At 36.7% G+C, this 17,981-nt stretch overlaps 2 protein-coding genes and 1 long non-coding RNA gene across 6 annotated transcripts in view; all 3 read right to left on the bottom strand.

Annotated features, from left to right (window-relative positions):
• The window catches only part of LOC116723230 (poliovirus receptor homolog), a 36,558-nt gene extending 33,298 nt beyond the window's left edge, over positions 1-3,260 (bottom strand). For both annotated transcript variants that reach the window (XR_004339935.1, XM_032567979.1), the window contains exon 1: positions 3,126-3,260. Coding sequence is in view for 1 of the 2 variants with exons in the window: in XM_032567979.1 (XP_032423870.1) it covers positions 3,126-3,183 (58 nt within the window). In the remaining variant the exon portion in view is untranslated. The remainder of the gene's footprint in view (positions 1-3,125) is intronic.
• A 3,141-nt stretch (positions 3,261-6,401) lies between these two features.
• Positions 6,402-8,290, bottom strand: LOC116722482 (uncharacterized). Its single transcript, XR_004339767.1, has 2 exons — positions 7,090-8,290; positions 6,402-7,022 (listed from the first exon to the last, which is right to left on the bottom strand). It is a non-coding gene; the product is annotated as an uncharacterized LOC116722482 (long non-coding RNA).
• A 618-nt stretch (positions 8,291-8,908) lies between these two features.
• Positions 8,909-17,057, bottom strand: LOC116722481 (uncharacterized). Of its 3 annotated transcripts, XR_004339766.1 has the most exons (7): positions 16,643-17,057; positions 15,961-16,080; positions 15,555-15,875; positions 15,366-15,456; positions 10,113-10,194; positions 9,459-9,828; positions 8,909-9,398 (listed from the first exon to the last, which is right to left on the bottom strand). XR_004339766.1 is itself a non-coding variant. In XM_032566615.1 (6 exons), exons 2-6 carry the CDS (start codon positions 16,034-16,036, stop codon positions 9,724-9,726), a joined length of 675 nt encoding a protein of 224 aa, XP_032422506.1. In that variant the 5' UTR covers positions 16,037-16,080; positions 16,643-17,057; the 3' UTR covers positions 8,909-9,723. The 3 variants fall into 3 exon arrangements, 2 of the variants coding, with proteins under 2 accessions (XP_032422506.1, XP_032422507.1); XM_032566615.1 differs by having other exon boundaries at positions 8,909-9,828; XM_032566616.1 differs by having other exon boundaries at positions 8,909-9,828; positions 15,961-17,057.
• Between the last annotated feature and the right edge of the window lie 924 nt (positions 17,058-17,981).

The raw sequence follows: 17,981 nt of genomic DNA, 5'->3' as shown, positions 1-17,981 counted from the left end.
AATGCTACTTAGACCCACAAGTATAGAGTCCTAAAAACAGAAAATTAAAAAATACACTTGAATATCAACTATTTTCTGTATTAATCCAAATTAATTAAGCAGCTCCTTAAAGCCCCCCAATTGTTTGATATTTAAATTTAAGATTTTAAGGAGCTGGCAAGTTTACTTTGTAAAAGTTCAAAGAAAAATCTTCATAGATTGTATTGTTACCACAGCTACAATATGATATTGTGAGTTTAATCTTTGAGCTCTGTTTGTCCCAAATATATCTAAGTAAGCTACAATTATCACTTATTGCTTTTTAGGTTGGCAATAAACTACCCCACTCTCTCCCAGATTTCACTAAGTCCATGGTGAAACGCTGTTAGTGGTGTTGATGTTCTTAGCAGGAAGAGGCGCCCCTAAATTAAATTCTGCTGAAGGCCTCATACAGCATTGAACCGGCCCTGCATGACGAGCTAAATCCACTGCACATCTCTGCTGGATACAGAGGGAAAAATGGGAGATTTAATTTATGTGATTTACTAGCCCTTCGTGTCTGTTGAGTTTTTAATAAGCATCACAGAAACTGTTTTGGTTGCCTGAGCTTTATGGGACAAGTTCTTCAGATCTCCGCGTGGCCGCAAGCATTCACTCTGGCTGATTAAGTGGACAAAGCATTTGATATGGTTTGATGCTGTGTGTAACTGGAAAAATAATCAGAAAATATTAACAAAATAAAACCAGTGTGATGAATGACTACAAGACAAGCCTGAAAGCTCCTCCACAGGCTGAACCGCTTAAACACTAACACTCCAGGCAAACTGGGAGCACATACATAACCATTTACCACCACAGAATCTGTGGTGGTTTGTTGTTTACACCATAGTGTAAACAACAAACATAATTCTTTGTTCACAAAGATAGATCATTTTCACCGCTCGCTCAATGTGCACCTCTGAAAGCACGACAACAAGTTATATCATAGAGCTGCACAAGCAGAGAAGGGAGATTTAGATTTTAAATTATTTTCATTTAACCAAGGATTTTGCGACTTGTAGAAAACGAAACAGATCGCTCTCAAAACAATATAGCAAATTGTCAATCTTGAACTGGTAAATGGCTTATACTGCTGTAGCAATTTTATCTTGTCCAGAGGAATCCAAAGTTCTTAACACTACATTTAGTCATTTACCCATTCACGCACAAATTCACACTTTGAATGATGAGGAGCTACATTGTACGCATAGCTGCCTTGGAACAGAATGTCAGAAGCAATAATGTATCTCTTTACATTTAAGTTAAAAAAAAATGCCATGTCTACAACTTTTTGTAGTCATCTCAATAATTAAGGGGGAAAATCTTTAACAACATTTCAGCAATTAAAGTATTATTACAGCTGAGCAGGTTTTTGGATATTTCCACTGGTGTTTGGACAATTTATTTTGGTGGTGAGTTCCAATTCTTTGAGATTGGAAGGCCACTTTCCCATCAACATAGTCTTTAGCTTCTTCCAAAGACTTACAAAAATATAATCAGGAGGGGTGTCATAATGGTGGAATTTTAGTATTTTAGTACTATTTGCAGCAAAAAATTTTTTATTTAATTTTTTGACGTTATAACTACAAAACATGTATTTTAATCATCCTATATGTCACCCAATTAATAGTGGAGAATAAAAAGGCCTTTATAGACAAATTAAAATTGGAAAGTTATAAGATCCTATAGTGAAAAGTCAAAATAATCTATTTTGTACATTGTATGAGGTCAAATTCTTGAGAAACATTGTCATACATTAATACATTACAGTAAGGCGCTCTGTTGAATAGTGTGGCTACACTTTTTCTCAAAAGGGCAGCTTGTTGAAAGACGAATAGACAGATGGAGCTGATTAGGGCATTCCAGGATGAAGATACAATGGGACGTTAGAAAAAACATGCACTTTCTAGCAGTCCAACAATCCTAACCATGTAGTTAAAGCTAAAAGGGAATGGATAAGCTCAAAGAATATTCATGCGTTAGAAAGGCCCATTAAAAGCTCACACCTAAATGTAACTCACCATCTCTAAAGATTCTTGAAAGGTGACGTTCACTAATTGTCTCTATTCAGTCTAACCGATCTCGGCCTAATTTGCAAAGATTTTGAGATGAATTTTAGAAAGCCAAATAGGCCCAAATGTCATTCTCTAGATGTGCAAAGCTGGTACAAATATACACCAATAGATTCGCAGCTGTCGCTGCAGTGAAATTGGATTCAAAGTGTTGACTCGGGAGTGCCTGAAGAGAAATGCACAGCACAGAATTCACCTTTATATTAGTTTAAAAAAAACAACAATGTATCAGTTCCTCCCACTTCACAAAATTGCAACACTTTCTGTACAGTAGGTCACAAAAGGCAAGGGTACAACGGAATATTTTGCAACGTGTCAAAAAGTTCAAGGATGATGAATATATTTTTTTCAAGACATTGTGACTTGTGAACACATAATTGCATAGCATGTTCATTTCTCAGTCATGACTGCACGTTTATTTGTGACTAAATGTGCATACCTCTATTGTATAAGGCTGCAAGGTGTATTTTTATTCGCTTACATAATTTATAACTCGGTGGTAGCTAAATGAAACCATTAAATATCAAAGTAGGCCTGCTGTTTTTACACAGCTTCATTAAATTGAGTCTACGTCCGTATAGAGCTTCAGCCGTCCATGCGCACTTTCCATGTGCTCGACGGTAAAACAAAGAGGGGGAAAGGTGGCGGGGGAGACAGAGAAAAAAAGAAAGAAGAAACTTGAAATATTTTGCAGTGCGTCAAAATGTAGTAAGACGCAATGTTCAATCTAGCATCGCATGCTCCGTGCAGAATGTTTCTCTCGAAACAGAGACGTGGTAAATTGCATTATGATAAATAAAGCGAACGTGTTAAATTGCTTCTCTCCGTGAGAACAGAGGGCAAACATCGAGACATACTGCATCCACAAATGAGAGCGACATCAACATCACGTACGTGATAAAAACGCGCAGCGGCGGCTTCTAATGAATTTCACTACAGTGCACCTACTGCTATGGCAGCATCGACAAAACCAAAACACAATTCTCACCGTTCTTTCCAGAAAACATAAAGACATGGTTTTAAAAGCGTACATACCCAGCGCATCTCTCCTACAGACGAGCGCAAACGTCAACAAAAGAAGCGTGTAGGACATTAAGACACCATATGGCAACGAAGAAGAGGTGAAAATCGTCAACAGTCAATCCCATCACTGGCGCACTGGTCTAGTGTGCGCCACTGATGGAGGAGGAAGGGGGCGTGGCTTTTATTTTTACTATTTATTTACTATTTTATGGGTTCAAGTGTCCCTTATATGAAGGTGGACGGTCTTACTCCCGATCTTGGTCCAAGGATGGTAAAAATCTTGTAGCTCATGTATTAGAAATAGATGAGTACATGTTCTAAATAACTGTTAGATCTTCACTGAGCACTATAAGATTAACATCAGGCTATCTGGAAAAAGATGAAGCTGTAAACTGAATGAATCTATTTTACTGTTTTGATCAAGTGCTGAAAAACTCAGGACTTAAAACTTACAATGAGAGATATTTTCATTTTCATAAAAAACAAATTAGAAAAACACTGAACCAAACAATGACGGAATAGCTTTTAATTTGTCTTATTTACAGTGTCTCGAAATTTATTTACATCTACTAGCTACAAACGTATGTACAACATTTATACTTCATAAGTAGGGACGAATATAAAAAAAATAAAATAAAACAAGCAGCAGATTTTAGTGAAAAGTTTTAACAGCTAAACCAGAACCTAAATTACACTCAAAATCAAACTTGACACATTGGCTTATCAGGAAATATAATTTTTATTGTTACATTATCAAGAATATCCTTTAAATAAATAAGATCTAATGAAAAGTTATAAAGTTCAACTTAGACTTGATGATGTTGAACTGGGATCAGGTTGATCTCAGCTCGAATCTAATGATGTTTGTTGAAAGAGTTTTCTGCAGGTTACATGGAGAAAAAAGGGAATTCTGAATACAAATCTTACCAGAGATGTTGAGATGACAGGTGGCAGAGTTGAAGCCATCGTCAGTCTTCACATGACAAAGACCAGAGTCTTCAGTCCTCAGTCTGGACACAAGAAGTCTGATTTGTCCTCTCTGAAAACTAGTCATCCTGAAATGCTAATAACACCATTTTTATGGATATACAGTACTCATTTTCTTGCTGAAGTTCAAAAATAACAGATGTAAAGCAGAAATCTGATGGATCAGATCTGGTGAAGGTCCACCAGAGTAACCCACACTGCCTAAGAGAAGCTCTGTCACATTTTCCACAAATGCTTCTGCTAAAGGGACAGAGACGGACAAAAGGAGCAGGGATGAGTGCATTTCACACTTGAATCAATTATGTAACAATATCTATTACCTGGAAATCAGCATTGGTACTCAACGGTACTAATTTTTGGTACTTTTGTGTGTATTGTTTTTTAATAATGAGATTTTTTTTAAATTTATTTCTCAAATTTAACAAATATAGACAACATCCAACTCTTTGTATTGTAACATCACAGCTGTTTAACAAATGTCTTTAAAGTAAAAACTCTTCAGAACAACTAACACAGTGTTTTGTCTTACTAAACATATTATAATCCAGCTCCATGTATTCCTATTTGTCGTTTCCCCTGTAAAAATAATTTTAAAAAAGCAGATTTCAGGCATGTTGAAGTGCTTTACATCATAAAAAATTAGCAAATTTTTTATGAACCTATTCACATCTTTAATAAAAGTCATGATGAAATGTATTAAGAAAATGAAAAAATAAAACAAACAAAAAAAACAACAATGTGAATTCATATCTGTAGTGGCCTATGCTAAAGCTGACCATCCTTTGTTTAGAAAATTATATGACTGTAGATAGTAATTTAGCTTTATGGCAAGCAAACTACATATTTATTCAGTATCCTTTGACTTCAATGTAGTAAATAGTTTGCGTCTACACTACACCACACACACATTTGCGCAAGCCAGTGCAACATTTTGTCAAGGTTGTACAAACCCCTAACTCTATCTACAACATGGTATCTAAACGACTTATGCCCACGAATTATCTTTATCTCAACAAACGTGTTATGCCATATACTGTGACTTCAACCCCATATGGGTATTGATATGACACTGGCTCCACCCTCATGCGGAAATAGCAAAAGTTTCAGAGGTACGGAAACTCATTGCAACACAGTCGTATTTGGAGTCATTTTTCCTTATCATCCAACACTAAGGCAAAGATGACAGGCAAGAAAATTCTCAAAAGAGTCCTACATTAGGTCTGTAAGGGTATTTGCGGGAAACAATGTAGAAATCTGTGTTAAAGGCCACATCTTTCGTAGTCAGGGGAAGAATGAGGGGCACAAAGTCTCATGTGACTGTGAAAGCTGTGTCAGACACATTGTGCACTTACAAAATAGTTGAGTAATAACTTAAACAATACTGGCTTTTGCACATTTGCCTTCAGGAAAATGCTTAAAAATAAACAGTATAAAAACGTGCTTAACTGAAAATACGACAGTTAGAGCAACACATTTTCATGCTGCTATGGCACAACCATTGGAATTTACATACATAAAATCAAGCATAAATATCTTCACTAATTGATCTATGATTTGACTATCAATAAGTGTCGTCTTGACAAAAAAAAAGAGATGTTCACTACCAGTTTCTAACCCTGAAGTGTGTGTAACATCCATTCAATTTTCAGATGTGCTGCAACTGAGACTCTTTTCAAGAAAGGCAAAGACAGGTTTTGTTTTTGTACCCTCAATGATTGTTTGAAATAAGCTTAATAAGGGGGATATAATGTTTGATTATTTTATAAGTAGAACAATTGCCCAGAAGAAGGCGAGAAAAATAGCAATTGTTTTTCAGATAAATACAAAATCATAAAGTCAAAATGTCTTATGAAGTAATCTGGAGGAGACACCTTTTTCTAATATTTCTAGAGGATAAGCCATATTTGAAAAGGAACTCGAAAGAGATGGGATTTTCCAAATAGGCATCAGTTCAAGATCTGCTCTTTGACTCATTTGCTGCAATGACATCTACTGATAATGATTGATCAGAAGAGTTCATACACTTGGTTGCAAGTTGTTATTTGGAGGTATACGCTTTTGTTTCACATTTTAATTGTTTTTTGGTGCTGCTTGTGAATCGGCCTTTGTGTGAACGGTTTTGAAAAAAGCTGCATGAAAGCAATCAAGAAAATTTTAATAGTGATCTGAGAAAGTGTAATGTTAATAAAGTCCCACATTATTGTATTTTCGGGGTTTTTTGAAGAAATGAGAAACTGCTGCAATTATGTGCACGAAATACTAAATGTCTGACACACCGAATTACATAATGTCAAAGTATCATATCATCATTATTTTCCCATAAAAAAATGTAGTAAAATATTTTCAAAATTGTGAGGGTTGTACTCACTGTTGTTTTATGCGCCGTATACAAGCTCCCTCTGCTGGCCGAAGGAGGTAATTGGATCATTCCTTCTGGCTCCTTCTGAAGTGGCAGTGTCGGAAACTGTCAGAAACACGTGATGAGAGTGCACTTCCACTTTCACGTGATTTTTAATACGGGTCTGATATTCTGCTGCATCAATCTCATTGTAATCAGTCATCGTAATTTCCTCAGATTACAAGTCTGTGTAAGGCAAAACAGTTTTATTTATAGTGCTTATGTTTTTATTTTAGCCCCAATTTTATCTTTGATCATTGTCCTTTTTTTATTAATGTATAGTAACATAAACAAAATCGATTTTGCTTATATGAGAAAGCCATACAAACACGAATCTTCATTTGAAAAACCAATTTCTCCGCCTAGAGAAACTTTTTGACATGATCGGCTCTAATCTTTTGACCCACATGCAGACTCAACAAGTCCAAGTCCAGAAAAAGGGATTTATTAACAAAAGATCGAACACAATTGACAGGTCCACGTAGCGTCTCAGGATAATGGAAGTGATCCACAAACGGCGGCACCTGGAACAGAGCTGTGTTATTGGTGGTCAGAGGTGAGTTGATCTAGATGCCAATAGGAACTGCTTACTCGTATGACGGTTCTGGTGAACTGTGGGGGGAAGGTTGTCCTGAAACCCGTGTGGAATTTGGTGAGGGTAATGTGAGCCAAAGGTCCAGATGGAGTTAAATGATGGCTGGGAATGGGCAGGCAGATTCTTCGCAAATAAGAGACTTGGAGAGTGAAAACAGATGGACAACTCCTTCTTGGAGATTTCCTTGATGAAACCTGGAGGCAGCAACACAAGGATATGAAACTCTGGTAGCAAAGCTCGAGAGACTAAACATAAGCTAAAACTAGCAGACAACGAGAGAGAGAGCCAGAGAGACTACCGGTAGCGTTAATCCTCCAGCACTGATTGAAGACTCTGCAGCTCCTTTATTCCCAACCCCTGATGAGGCTGATGATCTCCACCTGTGTTGACTGCCCTGGCTCCTCACCAAGATCCTCGCTAGAGAAGATGTGTTACTCACACACACATGCACACAGGTTCCTGACACTTTTTACCTTAAAAAAAATAAAATAAAATCTTTGGCATTGTGATAGAAATATGGTGTTTAGATGTAGTAAAAAAAATTGCTTTCAAGTATCACCTGTGTTAAATATTTCCTGGTAACAGACTTCAGGTAACATTTGATTAAATATTTCATCTTAGATGAAAAGACTAGCTTGATGAACTGAAGTAAAATAAATGCTTCTTGCAATTACCTGCAGTAAGTCTTCTTGTCTTGATACATCGAGCATACTTTAATAACATCCTAGATGTTGAAGATCACCAATCACACACAATAACTGAAGCAACCAGCAAACATTTCAAGTCATTTCCTACCTTTTAAGCAGTTGAAGTGTCACTACAGTACCACCGTAGCTACACACCTCTGTCTTTATTTTTCTTTGCTACTGTTGGTTTTGTTCCACTGGCATCTGCAGATCAGATCTGTGCAGAGCCTTCCTGTACCAGTTTACAAAATGCTGGCTGCTTGTAGGCTGGGCAAAGACTTAAGACTTGAATCATGTTGCAAAGGAAGAACCTGTACAGTTAAATGTTTTTAAATTATGTTTTAGAAAGTGGAAATATCAGCATGACGAGAAAATATGTCTTTGTTTTTGATAGGTATTTCTCAAACCTTCATAAAAAGACAACCACAGACAATGTTTTAGTTTTCAATCAAGTCTTTTGCAAAAGGAGAAAACATAGCAAACCACTTCTCCAAGGAGTCTACCATGCATTCTGACTCTGCATCAGAACAAGTCATTTGTTGCAAAAATGGAACGTGGAGGTAATAAGTCAAGGGGAGGAGGCTATTCTAAACAAAGCAGAAAGAGAACACGGAAACTAACACGCAGGCCCTTTAAGGAGGATCCCTAGATTAGAAAGCAGCTGCAGCTTCAGAAAAAGCAAGTTTTATCTTTCACACGGTTTAACAGAATCTTCCTCTCTGGGGTGTGAATACTAAACCTATGAATGAAAAACAAACTAGTAAAACTACTAATGTAAGAATGATAACAATACATAATTATTCTAACAGTTGTATTCTATTGCACTCCCATCTCAAATTTAAGCCCCTTTGCTGCCTTTTGTTCACAAAAAAACATATTTTCATCCTCTTTTCTCTTGTCTTCCTCTCTCAACCACATTTAAAGGTTTCAGCCAACGTTAGATTTACAGTTGATGAACGCCTCTATTGCAACAAAGTGTTTCTCACTGCTGTCCAGTTTGCTGTTGGATTAGGATGCAATCTCACTCTAGTACGATTACATACTAGGAGAACTGTGGATGTGGCAAAAGAGTTCTACATAGACATAAAAAAATCAATCTTATGCCATGCACTGCTTGTATCAAGACATCTTAATAAATCCCCTCAATATTTTTATGTATTTATTTATTTTTTGCTTTATCGATGGACCACATCCAAAAATCTCATAATACAAAAGTTATTTACCTACTAAACAACAAACAGCTAGTTTGGTCCTCTTTCATTAGTCCATCCGCTTTTTATTGCCCTGACAGGGATATTTTGCTCAGTGAGTTTACATGTGACACTGGCCCCTTACATACATTTATATATAATCAAAGAAAACAACAAAATTATATCAAATAAGTCATAATTTCAATGAAAGTACACTCAATCGTAGGCAATATAAAAACACAATACACAACAACAACAACATTCTCTGCAGTTTATGGATTCCCTGCATATTACTTTATTATGCCTCAGGATAGCCTATTAAAAACAACAAAACAAAAAATAAAATTCCTTATAAAAGGAATTTTAGTTCCTTTTATAAGGATCTAAAATGTCCTTATAAAAACTCACACAAGTTGTACCTGTTCAGACCTGCCGACCAGGATCTAAAATATCCTTATAAAAACACACATAAGTTGTACCTGTTCAGACCTGCCGACCATGAAGTACAAATTTAATGAAGCAGTATCTCTGACAATGCAACAAACCCTCATTAAAATGCTAACAACAACATGCTTGGTTGCTGTTTTTGTGCCTTCTGATTTGAACCATTTAATATGAAGACAACCATGTTGCTGGGAGAGGTCTGCTTCTTGTCCTCTTGTATTTCTTCTGATTATAAAGACAACAGGTAATGTCCATCAAACATTTCTTTCTTTCTTCCTTCTTTCTTCAAAGACCTGGAATATATCTCAGCTCAGAGAGGGTCATAAATTGAATTCAGTTTCTCAATGTACATCCTCCTCTGCTGGGCGTTCCTCCAACAGTCTGAATTAGCTGGTAGATTGACTTGCTCGTAGATCTGCAGCATAAAGACATAGTCACAGTCATTGGGTTGTAGAGAAAAGGGTAGAAAGATTCAGAAAGCAGAAAATCTGGTCATTGACACAAATAGAAAAGGTTTACTAACTCAAACTTCAGCCATGAGGAATAGTGAAGAAAGTAGAGAATAAAACTGTGATCTTTAACAGTAAATACTGTAATGGTTTGATGATAGCAGATGTTTACATGAAAGACAATTATTTGTGGTAGTTTTAACAGTGGTGTGTGAAAATAAATTGTTTATTATTATTTTTTTTTTTTGACCGGTTCTGGTTGAGACTGGGAGTGCTGGTGCTGGTGCTGGTTGTAGACTGGGCCTTGGTCTTGCCTTCCTCTCCCACTCTTTCTGCAGGGATAAACCAGATAACAATAATATTCCTTCACATTTCTTTACACTTCCATAGCTTTACTTTTAGCCATATTTTAGGAAGTATTCAAAGCACTTTGTATTTTTCTTTTTTGTTACGTTACAGTCTTGTTTCAAGATGCTTTAAATATCTTTTTTTCCCTTCAGAATCAATCAATCAATCAAATTTTATTTGTATAGCACATTTCAGCAGCAAGGCATTTCAAAGTGCTTTACATCATAACAAACACAGAGTCACAATGCAATATAGAATCAATCATTAAGTCAAGTTACATCAATAAATTTGTAATTGATTACATTTCAAATACAATTCTAAACAGGTGGGTTTTCAGTTGAGATTTAAAAGAAGTCAGTGTTTCAGCTGTTTTACAGTTTTCTGGAAGTTTGTTCCAAATTCGTGGTGCATAGATGCTGAAAGCTGCTTCTCCTCGTTTGGTTCTCAGAACTTGACACATGAGACCCAAAAATTAAGCTGTTCTTTTATTTTGCAAATACATGAAAAATTTAACTAAGAAAACACATTTTCATAAGTATTAATTGCCTTTTTCTCACCATCTTGTTCTGCAGCTGTTTAGACATTCCTAGACCTGCAGAATTGGCAGGCATAGCTCAAAGGTTGAATACCGATTCAAGTCTTTACAAGCTGAGTCACCCAAGAACATTCAGAGTTGCCCTGGTGCCTTGAATATCTTGGCTAGATACGTAATATCCCTTGTTGTAAGGTGAACTGTTGTCTTTGCATTAATCTTTTTCTCTATCCTGATTAGTTTCCCAGATCCTGCCATGGAAAAACATGATGGTGCCACCACCATGCCTCACTGTAGCAATGGCTTTGGCCTTGTGTTCAACAGTGCCTGGATTCCTCCAGACATGGTGCATAACATTAATGCTACAGGGTCCAATGTTTGGTCTGAGAGCCCTTCTCAGCTGGTAAAATGATGCAGAGAGGATTTTCAAATGGAAGTTCCTCCAATATCCAGAGTGCAAAACTAGAGCTCTGACATACTGACCAAAGGGTTCTTGATCTCTCTGACCAAGGCCTTTCTCCCTCAGTTACTCAGTTTAGAGGGGCAGTCAGCTCTAGGAGGATTCCTGCTGGTTCTAAACTTTTTTCATTAATGGATGATGAAGGTCACTGTGTTCATTTTTCTGTAGGGGTCATTACACAGGGTTTTTTTGCATGTATGTTTTCTTTGACTGTATGCTTGGTTTGTTCTCCTACATGAACTATCAACTGTAGTACAGTGTGTGTTTTCCATATCTTGTCCAATTGATTGAATTCATCACAGGTGGCCTCAAATTAAGCTGTAGAGACATCTCAACTGTGATCATTCGAAGCTTCGTAGCACAGGGCGAGAAAACTTAAGTACGTGTCATGTCAGTTTTTTATGATGTGTGATTCTGACTTCTCAAGTGATTCAGAATGCAGCAGCTCGGCTTCTTACAGGCACCCGGAAGCGTGACCATATAAGGCCCTTATTGGCCTCCTTACACTGGCTGCCTGTTTCATACCGAATAGATTTTAAGATTCTTTTAACAACTTATAAAGTTTTAAATGGGTTAGCTCCTCCTTATCTACAGGATCTTTTGAAATTTCATTCTGGGTCAAGAACTTTAAGATCAAATAATCAGCTACTACTGAAAGTCCCTCGGACTCGACTCAAGAGAAAAGGAGATCGGGCTTTCTCTGTTGTTGCTGTTATTCTCTGGATTAATCTACCTTTCCAGATTAGATCTGCCCACAGCCTGGATCATTTTAAATCGCTTCTTAAAACTAATTTTTATTATTTGGCATTCAATTGAGGCCTGATACCTTAAGCTCTTCTATTATTATAACAATATATACAGTATATATATATATATATATATATATATATATATATATATATATATATATATATATATATATATATATATTTCTTTTATTATTTCTCTTTTTCTTTTCATCAACTTATTTTATTGTCATTTTTGTACAGCACTTTGTGCAGTTTTCCACCTGTTTTTAAAGTGCTATATAAATAAATTTGACATTTGAGAACTACATTGACTTACATATTTGTACTCAAGACACGCAAGCATGAGTAAACTCTTCATAATCAGCACACCTTTAGCAATAGCTAAAGGTGTTCAGTTAAACCTGAAAGTTATTTGATCAAGATAAGCAGCACTGAAATTTAGAGAAATGCATTCTGAAACTATTTTTTCTGTTTCCACACCTCTCAGAGATAAAAGGGCCTGACTCAACTGTGGAAGCATATTCTGTTTAGTAGGAAGCCACTACAAGCCTCGGTTTCCTTAAAAAGTTCACACTAGTCTAGGTTTGTATGAAAAATGCAGCCCTCTCTTTTGTTTTCAGAAACAGCACCATTCTGAGTTATGTTCTTTAGAACTTTAGCCATGACTGGACGTGAGAAGCAAGAGTACAGAATTAGCCCTTCAAAACAAAAATTAAGAGAAAAATGTTCCCTGAAGCAGGGGTGTCAAACTCCAGTCCTCAAGGGCCACTATCCTGCAGTTTTTAGATGTGCCACAGGTACAAAACACTGGAATGAAATGGCTTAATTACCTTCTTCTGGTGTAAAGGCCGGCTAATGACCTAATTATTCTATTCAGGTGTGGTGCAGCAGAGGCACATCTAAAAGTTGCAGGGCAGTGGCCTGGAGTTTGACACCTGTGCCTTAAAGGAAATAAACTGACTACACCCACACTGGGCAAGAAAAGCATTAGGCTGGCGTTAATCAAGAAAGCAAGTTTGCACAAGAAGTCACAACAATTAACATTACTTTTGTATGATTCAGAACTAGATTCCAGAGAACGACTCAAATATCCCACTCTTTCAAACATCCACGTTTTTTCTGTACCACATTTTGTCAAGACTCCGGGTTTTGGGTTGGGATTTTGTTTTTTGTTAACCGATTCTGCTTTATCAGTTATTTTTTAGTTCACTTTAGTTTTTCCTTTCAGGGTCATTCTAGTTTCATTATTTGATGTAACATGTTGGCTAGATTTGTCTTGTTCTTGTTTTCCTTATTTCAGTCCCTCATAGTTTTTCTAGTTATGTTTATTTCTTAGTTATTTCATTACCCCAGGTTCAGTTGTTCTTATATGTCATAGGTTATTTCTTTGCTTAGTCCTTCTAGTTACTCTAGCTCTGTATTTCTTAGTCCTTATTAATTTTAGATCAGCCTTGTTTCTGTTCTTTCAGTTTCCCCCTCATGTCTTTGTCTCTTTCTAGTTTATCATGTTGTCTTTAGTGTTAGCGTCTCTTTAGTGTTAGAGTTATTTCCAGCTTTCTTGTGTTTCCTCCCTCACTCTTTTGTGTTCTTCGGTATAGTTTCCTTGTGCCACCTTGTCCCCGCCCCTCAGCCGCACTCCAACTACTAACACCTGCAATCGGTTACCTCTTCCAGCCAGATCCATTGTTTCCACTTTCTCTTTTCTAGTATTTAAGCTTCTCTATTTCAGTCACAACTCTCTCTTGTCACGTCCCTGTTATTCTAGTCACCGCTTTATTCTGCCTTCTTCTCCCTGGTTCCCTATGTTCTCCTCGAGTCTTCTGTTTGGATTTGTTTTTTGGATTATTTTGTGCTCCCCTGGACTTTTCACAATTTGTGAGTTTGTTTCCTTGGCGTGTCATTAAACATCCACACCCTACTATGTCTCCTGCCTGTGCAACACATGACACATTTGTTAAATACCAACAGATACAGAGCACATGACCAAAGAAGCAAACTATTCTATTTATAAAATCTACCATTTAAGAAAGACCACCAAGCAGCTTTTGTCTCTGCACAAGCATGAGAGTAAACCAGGAACACAGAGATCTTGATGTCTGTCATCACCATGTGTTCAGTCTCAACCGTAATAAGATGGCTTCTGTGGTTACAATAAAGCAGTGAGTCACAGCAGGGCAAATGGGTGAATGTCGCTTTTAGTGACCACTTTGAGTGGTTACAAAAAACATTTACCAGGTATTGCACAGAGGATAAAACTTTGAGAGAAGATCTGACGCAGAACCTTAGAGATGTGTCATCATAAACTGTGAAACCAACTATTCAACATTTAGCGCTTTGGGAATCATCTTGTTGGTGGTATTATGCTATATGACATCTAATACAATGTGATATCTTTGGTATTTTTCAGTAAAATGTATTTCCATCATGGGCTGTAAGTATCAAAAGGCTCAATGATCAAATTTAAAAATAAATCTTTGCTAAAACATTTGTGTTTTGAGACAACATTGGTTCATCCACTGAGTTCAGGAGGCTTGTGGATGACTCATGTTTTTTTCATTTAGTGTTAAGAGGTTAAATAGGAATATTGCACTGGAAATTATATGCTGCTGTACTTTGGGTAAAATGTATTAGTTTATATCAGGGGTCTCAAACTCCAGTCCTCGAGGGCCGCAGTCCTGCACCTTTTAGATGTGCCTCTGCTGCACCACACCTGAATAGAATAATTAAGTCATTAGCAAGGCTTTGGAGAACTGATCTACACAAGGAGGAGGTCATTAAGCCATTTCATTCCAATGTTTTGTACCTGTGGCACATCTAAAAACTGCAGGACTGCAGCCCTCAAGGCCTGGAGTTTGAGACCCCTGGTTTATATGTTTGGGCTCTTTTTATCTGGCATCCCGTTCAACCCAACATGGCTCACATCACACTAATCCCTACTAATCTTTAACACAACCAAACTATGAGATGGGGTGAAAACACAGTTGCATATTTAATGTATCTAAAGACTGTTTTTAGAAAAAAGAACCAAAAACTCCTGACACTCACGTCATCTAGCGCAAACTTCAGAAAAGTCACACTTACTGAATAGATCAGGGACCAAGCAAAAAAAAAGTATTTAATCTTTAATGTATTTAAAGATTGTTTTTAGAAAAAAAGAAACAAAAACTCCTGACACTCACGTCATCTAGCGTAAACTTCAGAAAAGTCACACTTACTCAATAGATCAGGAACCAAGCAAAAAAAAAAAAAAAGACAAAACTTTTTTTAAACACATTTCAAGCAAGTTGATGTTTTTAGTGTAACACACAATATTAAGATGAACATGAGCAGTCACATTAATATTACAAGCAATTCTTAAACCTAACAGCAAAAAAAATCATAATTGTAGCTCTAAAATTAAAAGGTTTTACTCACTTGCAGAGGCAAACGACTAATGTGATGCAACATATAAACAATCCAATGGCAGGTGATAGAATGAAAAATATGTATCTTGAGAAATTAACACCTGAAACAAAGAAGAGGATCAGTGGAAAGTAGGATCGTTTGGAACTGTACAAGAAATGCTACAGAATGAATCAATCTTTTATTTTTATCTCTACATACCTTGTTTGTTAGATACAGTTAAATTGCATGTCATGTTTTGAATGCCTCCTCCATCAGATACAGTGCATGTATACAGTCCAGAATCATCATGTTGAGCTTTAAAGATGCTGAGCGTGGAAGATATATTACAGTCTATTTTGACTCTTTCAGAGGAAAAGTTTGAGGACGTCTGATTCAATGAGGTGGAATATGCAAAATGAAATCGGTCATTGTTCCACTCGATTAGAGTTGTGGCATTGTCAGATATGTTGCAAATAAACATGACCGGGTCGCCGCAGGACACCGACATGTTCTTATGTACTTCCAACTGAGTCGCTGATACTGAAATATACAGACCAATGTTACAACAAAACTCAGTTCAAATCTGGATGAAAATATGCAAAACAAGAAGAAATCTGTACAATACCTTCAAAGACATTCTGCATTTTTAACAGCTGAATGAAGAGAAGAGATGCTTGCCTCAGGTTGAACATGGTGACCATTTGACAGAAAGGACTGTCACTTTATCATCTGCTACAAATGTAGACTTAAAGAAAGCGATAAGAAAGGGAAGTGGTTGAATGTGTCTTTAAATAAACTGAGGAAGAGTGTCAAATAGTTCATGGAAAACACCATCAGACAAAAGGTGTTGAAATGTTAAATAATCAAAGTCAATAATCCAGTGTTTGAAAATTTAAAAAGTGCTTGTTAGATGCTGACTGAGCTCTTGTGTTTAATATTTGTGCTATAAGAACCCAGAAAGTTTCTTTATCCCTCCATCTTTTGCAAACTGGATTTGTTGATCCATTCAGTTTCACCTTCCCTTCTGCCTCAGTCTCTTTGTTGTTGTTTTTTTTTTATTTCTATTAAAGGACCTTTAGGTAGAGAATGCAGTAATTTGTCAGCCTCTCGTGATCCAGAGACACGATACAGAAATTGAGGTCATATCGCTTCAGCATCTCACGCTTTATAGCAGATACACACTCAGATTGCTCCTTTAGCAAAATCAGCAAACTATAATCTAGTTTCAGATACTGTAAACTTCAACAGTGTTTCAAGAGGATTAATAAACCTCATGACATAATCACGTATACATTAGAGTTTCTCACCTTATTGTAAACCTAACAAGCCATCTTTCTGGTTTGAAGTAAGGGTTGGTTCGCGCCTCTTCAGGATGAAATGCAGATCTCTTGTGTACAGGACTGACCCAGTTTGCTGTGGTAACTGTTCGGCTAACACTGCAACTTCATCTTCAGCTCCCTGAGCAGGTAGCGAAAAATGATTGTAGCTCTCACACTGACTGTAATGGCAGATAAATGTGGCAATAACCTTAATGTTTTCTTCGTACAGAAAAAAGGAAGCACAGAGCGACCAAAACCACAAAGTCAGATGATTATTTTACTGATATTTCTGACACCAATGTTAGTTTTCTGAGATGTACTTGATAACAATTTGTCACACTGTGATGGAAGAAGTGACAGCAGATCCAAGAAAAGCTGCTAAACAAGTGTTTGCTCAATTCAGACATTTGTGATTTGTCGTGCTCTCCCACATTAGCTTGATGTGCCTCCATGTTTATGTAAGCAGTGGGGCCCAGGACGCATCGCAGAAATGTTGAATTATAATTATCCATGACCCTACCATCACAGTCGGAACTAGAACAAACTGCTGTATGACAAACAACAAAACTTAACTATTAAAAATGATTTCAACACTTGTAAACCAGCCAGTGTTATTGTTCAACAAAATCAAATCAACTTATGCAACTTATGTGAAGATACATTTTTGACCTGACCTCGGATTGAAAATCTTCTCAGCAGAATAGGTAGTTTATCATTGAGAGTAATACTTATTAGAATGATAAACCATAAAAATGTGCACGTTGACAAAGGTTTCTTTGGAAAAACAGCTATTTTTAAATACAATCAGCAGCCACGTAGATTGTTTATTGTGAAGCCGTGATTCAAGTGAGTGTCAATAAAGGGAGTGTTTACTGTTGGTCAGTTCATTCTTGCTGTTTTGGTTTCTGAAAATTCCAGCCTTTCGTGCTTTGTGATTCTGAACCTCTGACAAGTCCTGTGGATTTGGGGTTTTCCTTGGTCTCCTCCCTTTGGATTCGTAGCAGGGTTACGTTCTTGAAGAAAACCACTAACTGAGGAAAAACACATTCCAGTCCTGCGACTTTTAGAGTCAAATCAACTTCAGTAACACTGAACTAAATAACTATATGTATGTTATTGAATTTTGAAAAGGCAATTAATATTTGATTAAAGTACATTGGATCATGGATAGAGCTAAAATTTGAAAGATGCTAGATTGAACATGTTGGTGACAGTTAGAGAAAACAAAACAACTTTTGTAAATAACTTCATATAATAATAACATTGGCTTAGCATCAATGCAAAACAACATCTATCACTTGGTCCAAAGGTTCGGACTTATGATGTT

Source organism: Xiphophorus hellerii, chromosome 7, assembly GCF_003331165.1.
Source record: "Xiphophorus hellerii strain 12219 chromosome 7, Xiphophorus_hellerii-4.1, whole genome shotgun sequence".
Lineage (NCBI taxonomy): Eukaryota > Metazoa > Chordata > Actinopteri > Cyprinodontiformes > Poeciliidae > Xiphophorus > Xiphophorus hellerii.
Note: the sequence above shows the minus strand (reverse complement) of the source record. Positions and strands in the feature narration are given on the sequence as shown.

Coding starts and splice junctions, on each gene's coding strand:
- LOC116722481 (XM_032566616.1), bottom strand. CDS start 16,036: ATGGTCACCATGTTCAACCTGAGGCAAGCATCTCTTCTCTTCATTCAG. Junction 15,876..15,960: donor AATGCAGAATGTCTTTGAAG/GTATTGTACAGA, acceptor TGTATATTTCAG/TATCAGCGACTCAGTTGGAA. Junction 10,195..15,365: donor TTAGTCGTTTGCCTCTGCAA/GTGAGTAAAACC, acceptor TTATCCCTGCAG/AAAGAGTGGGAGAGGAAGGC.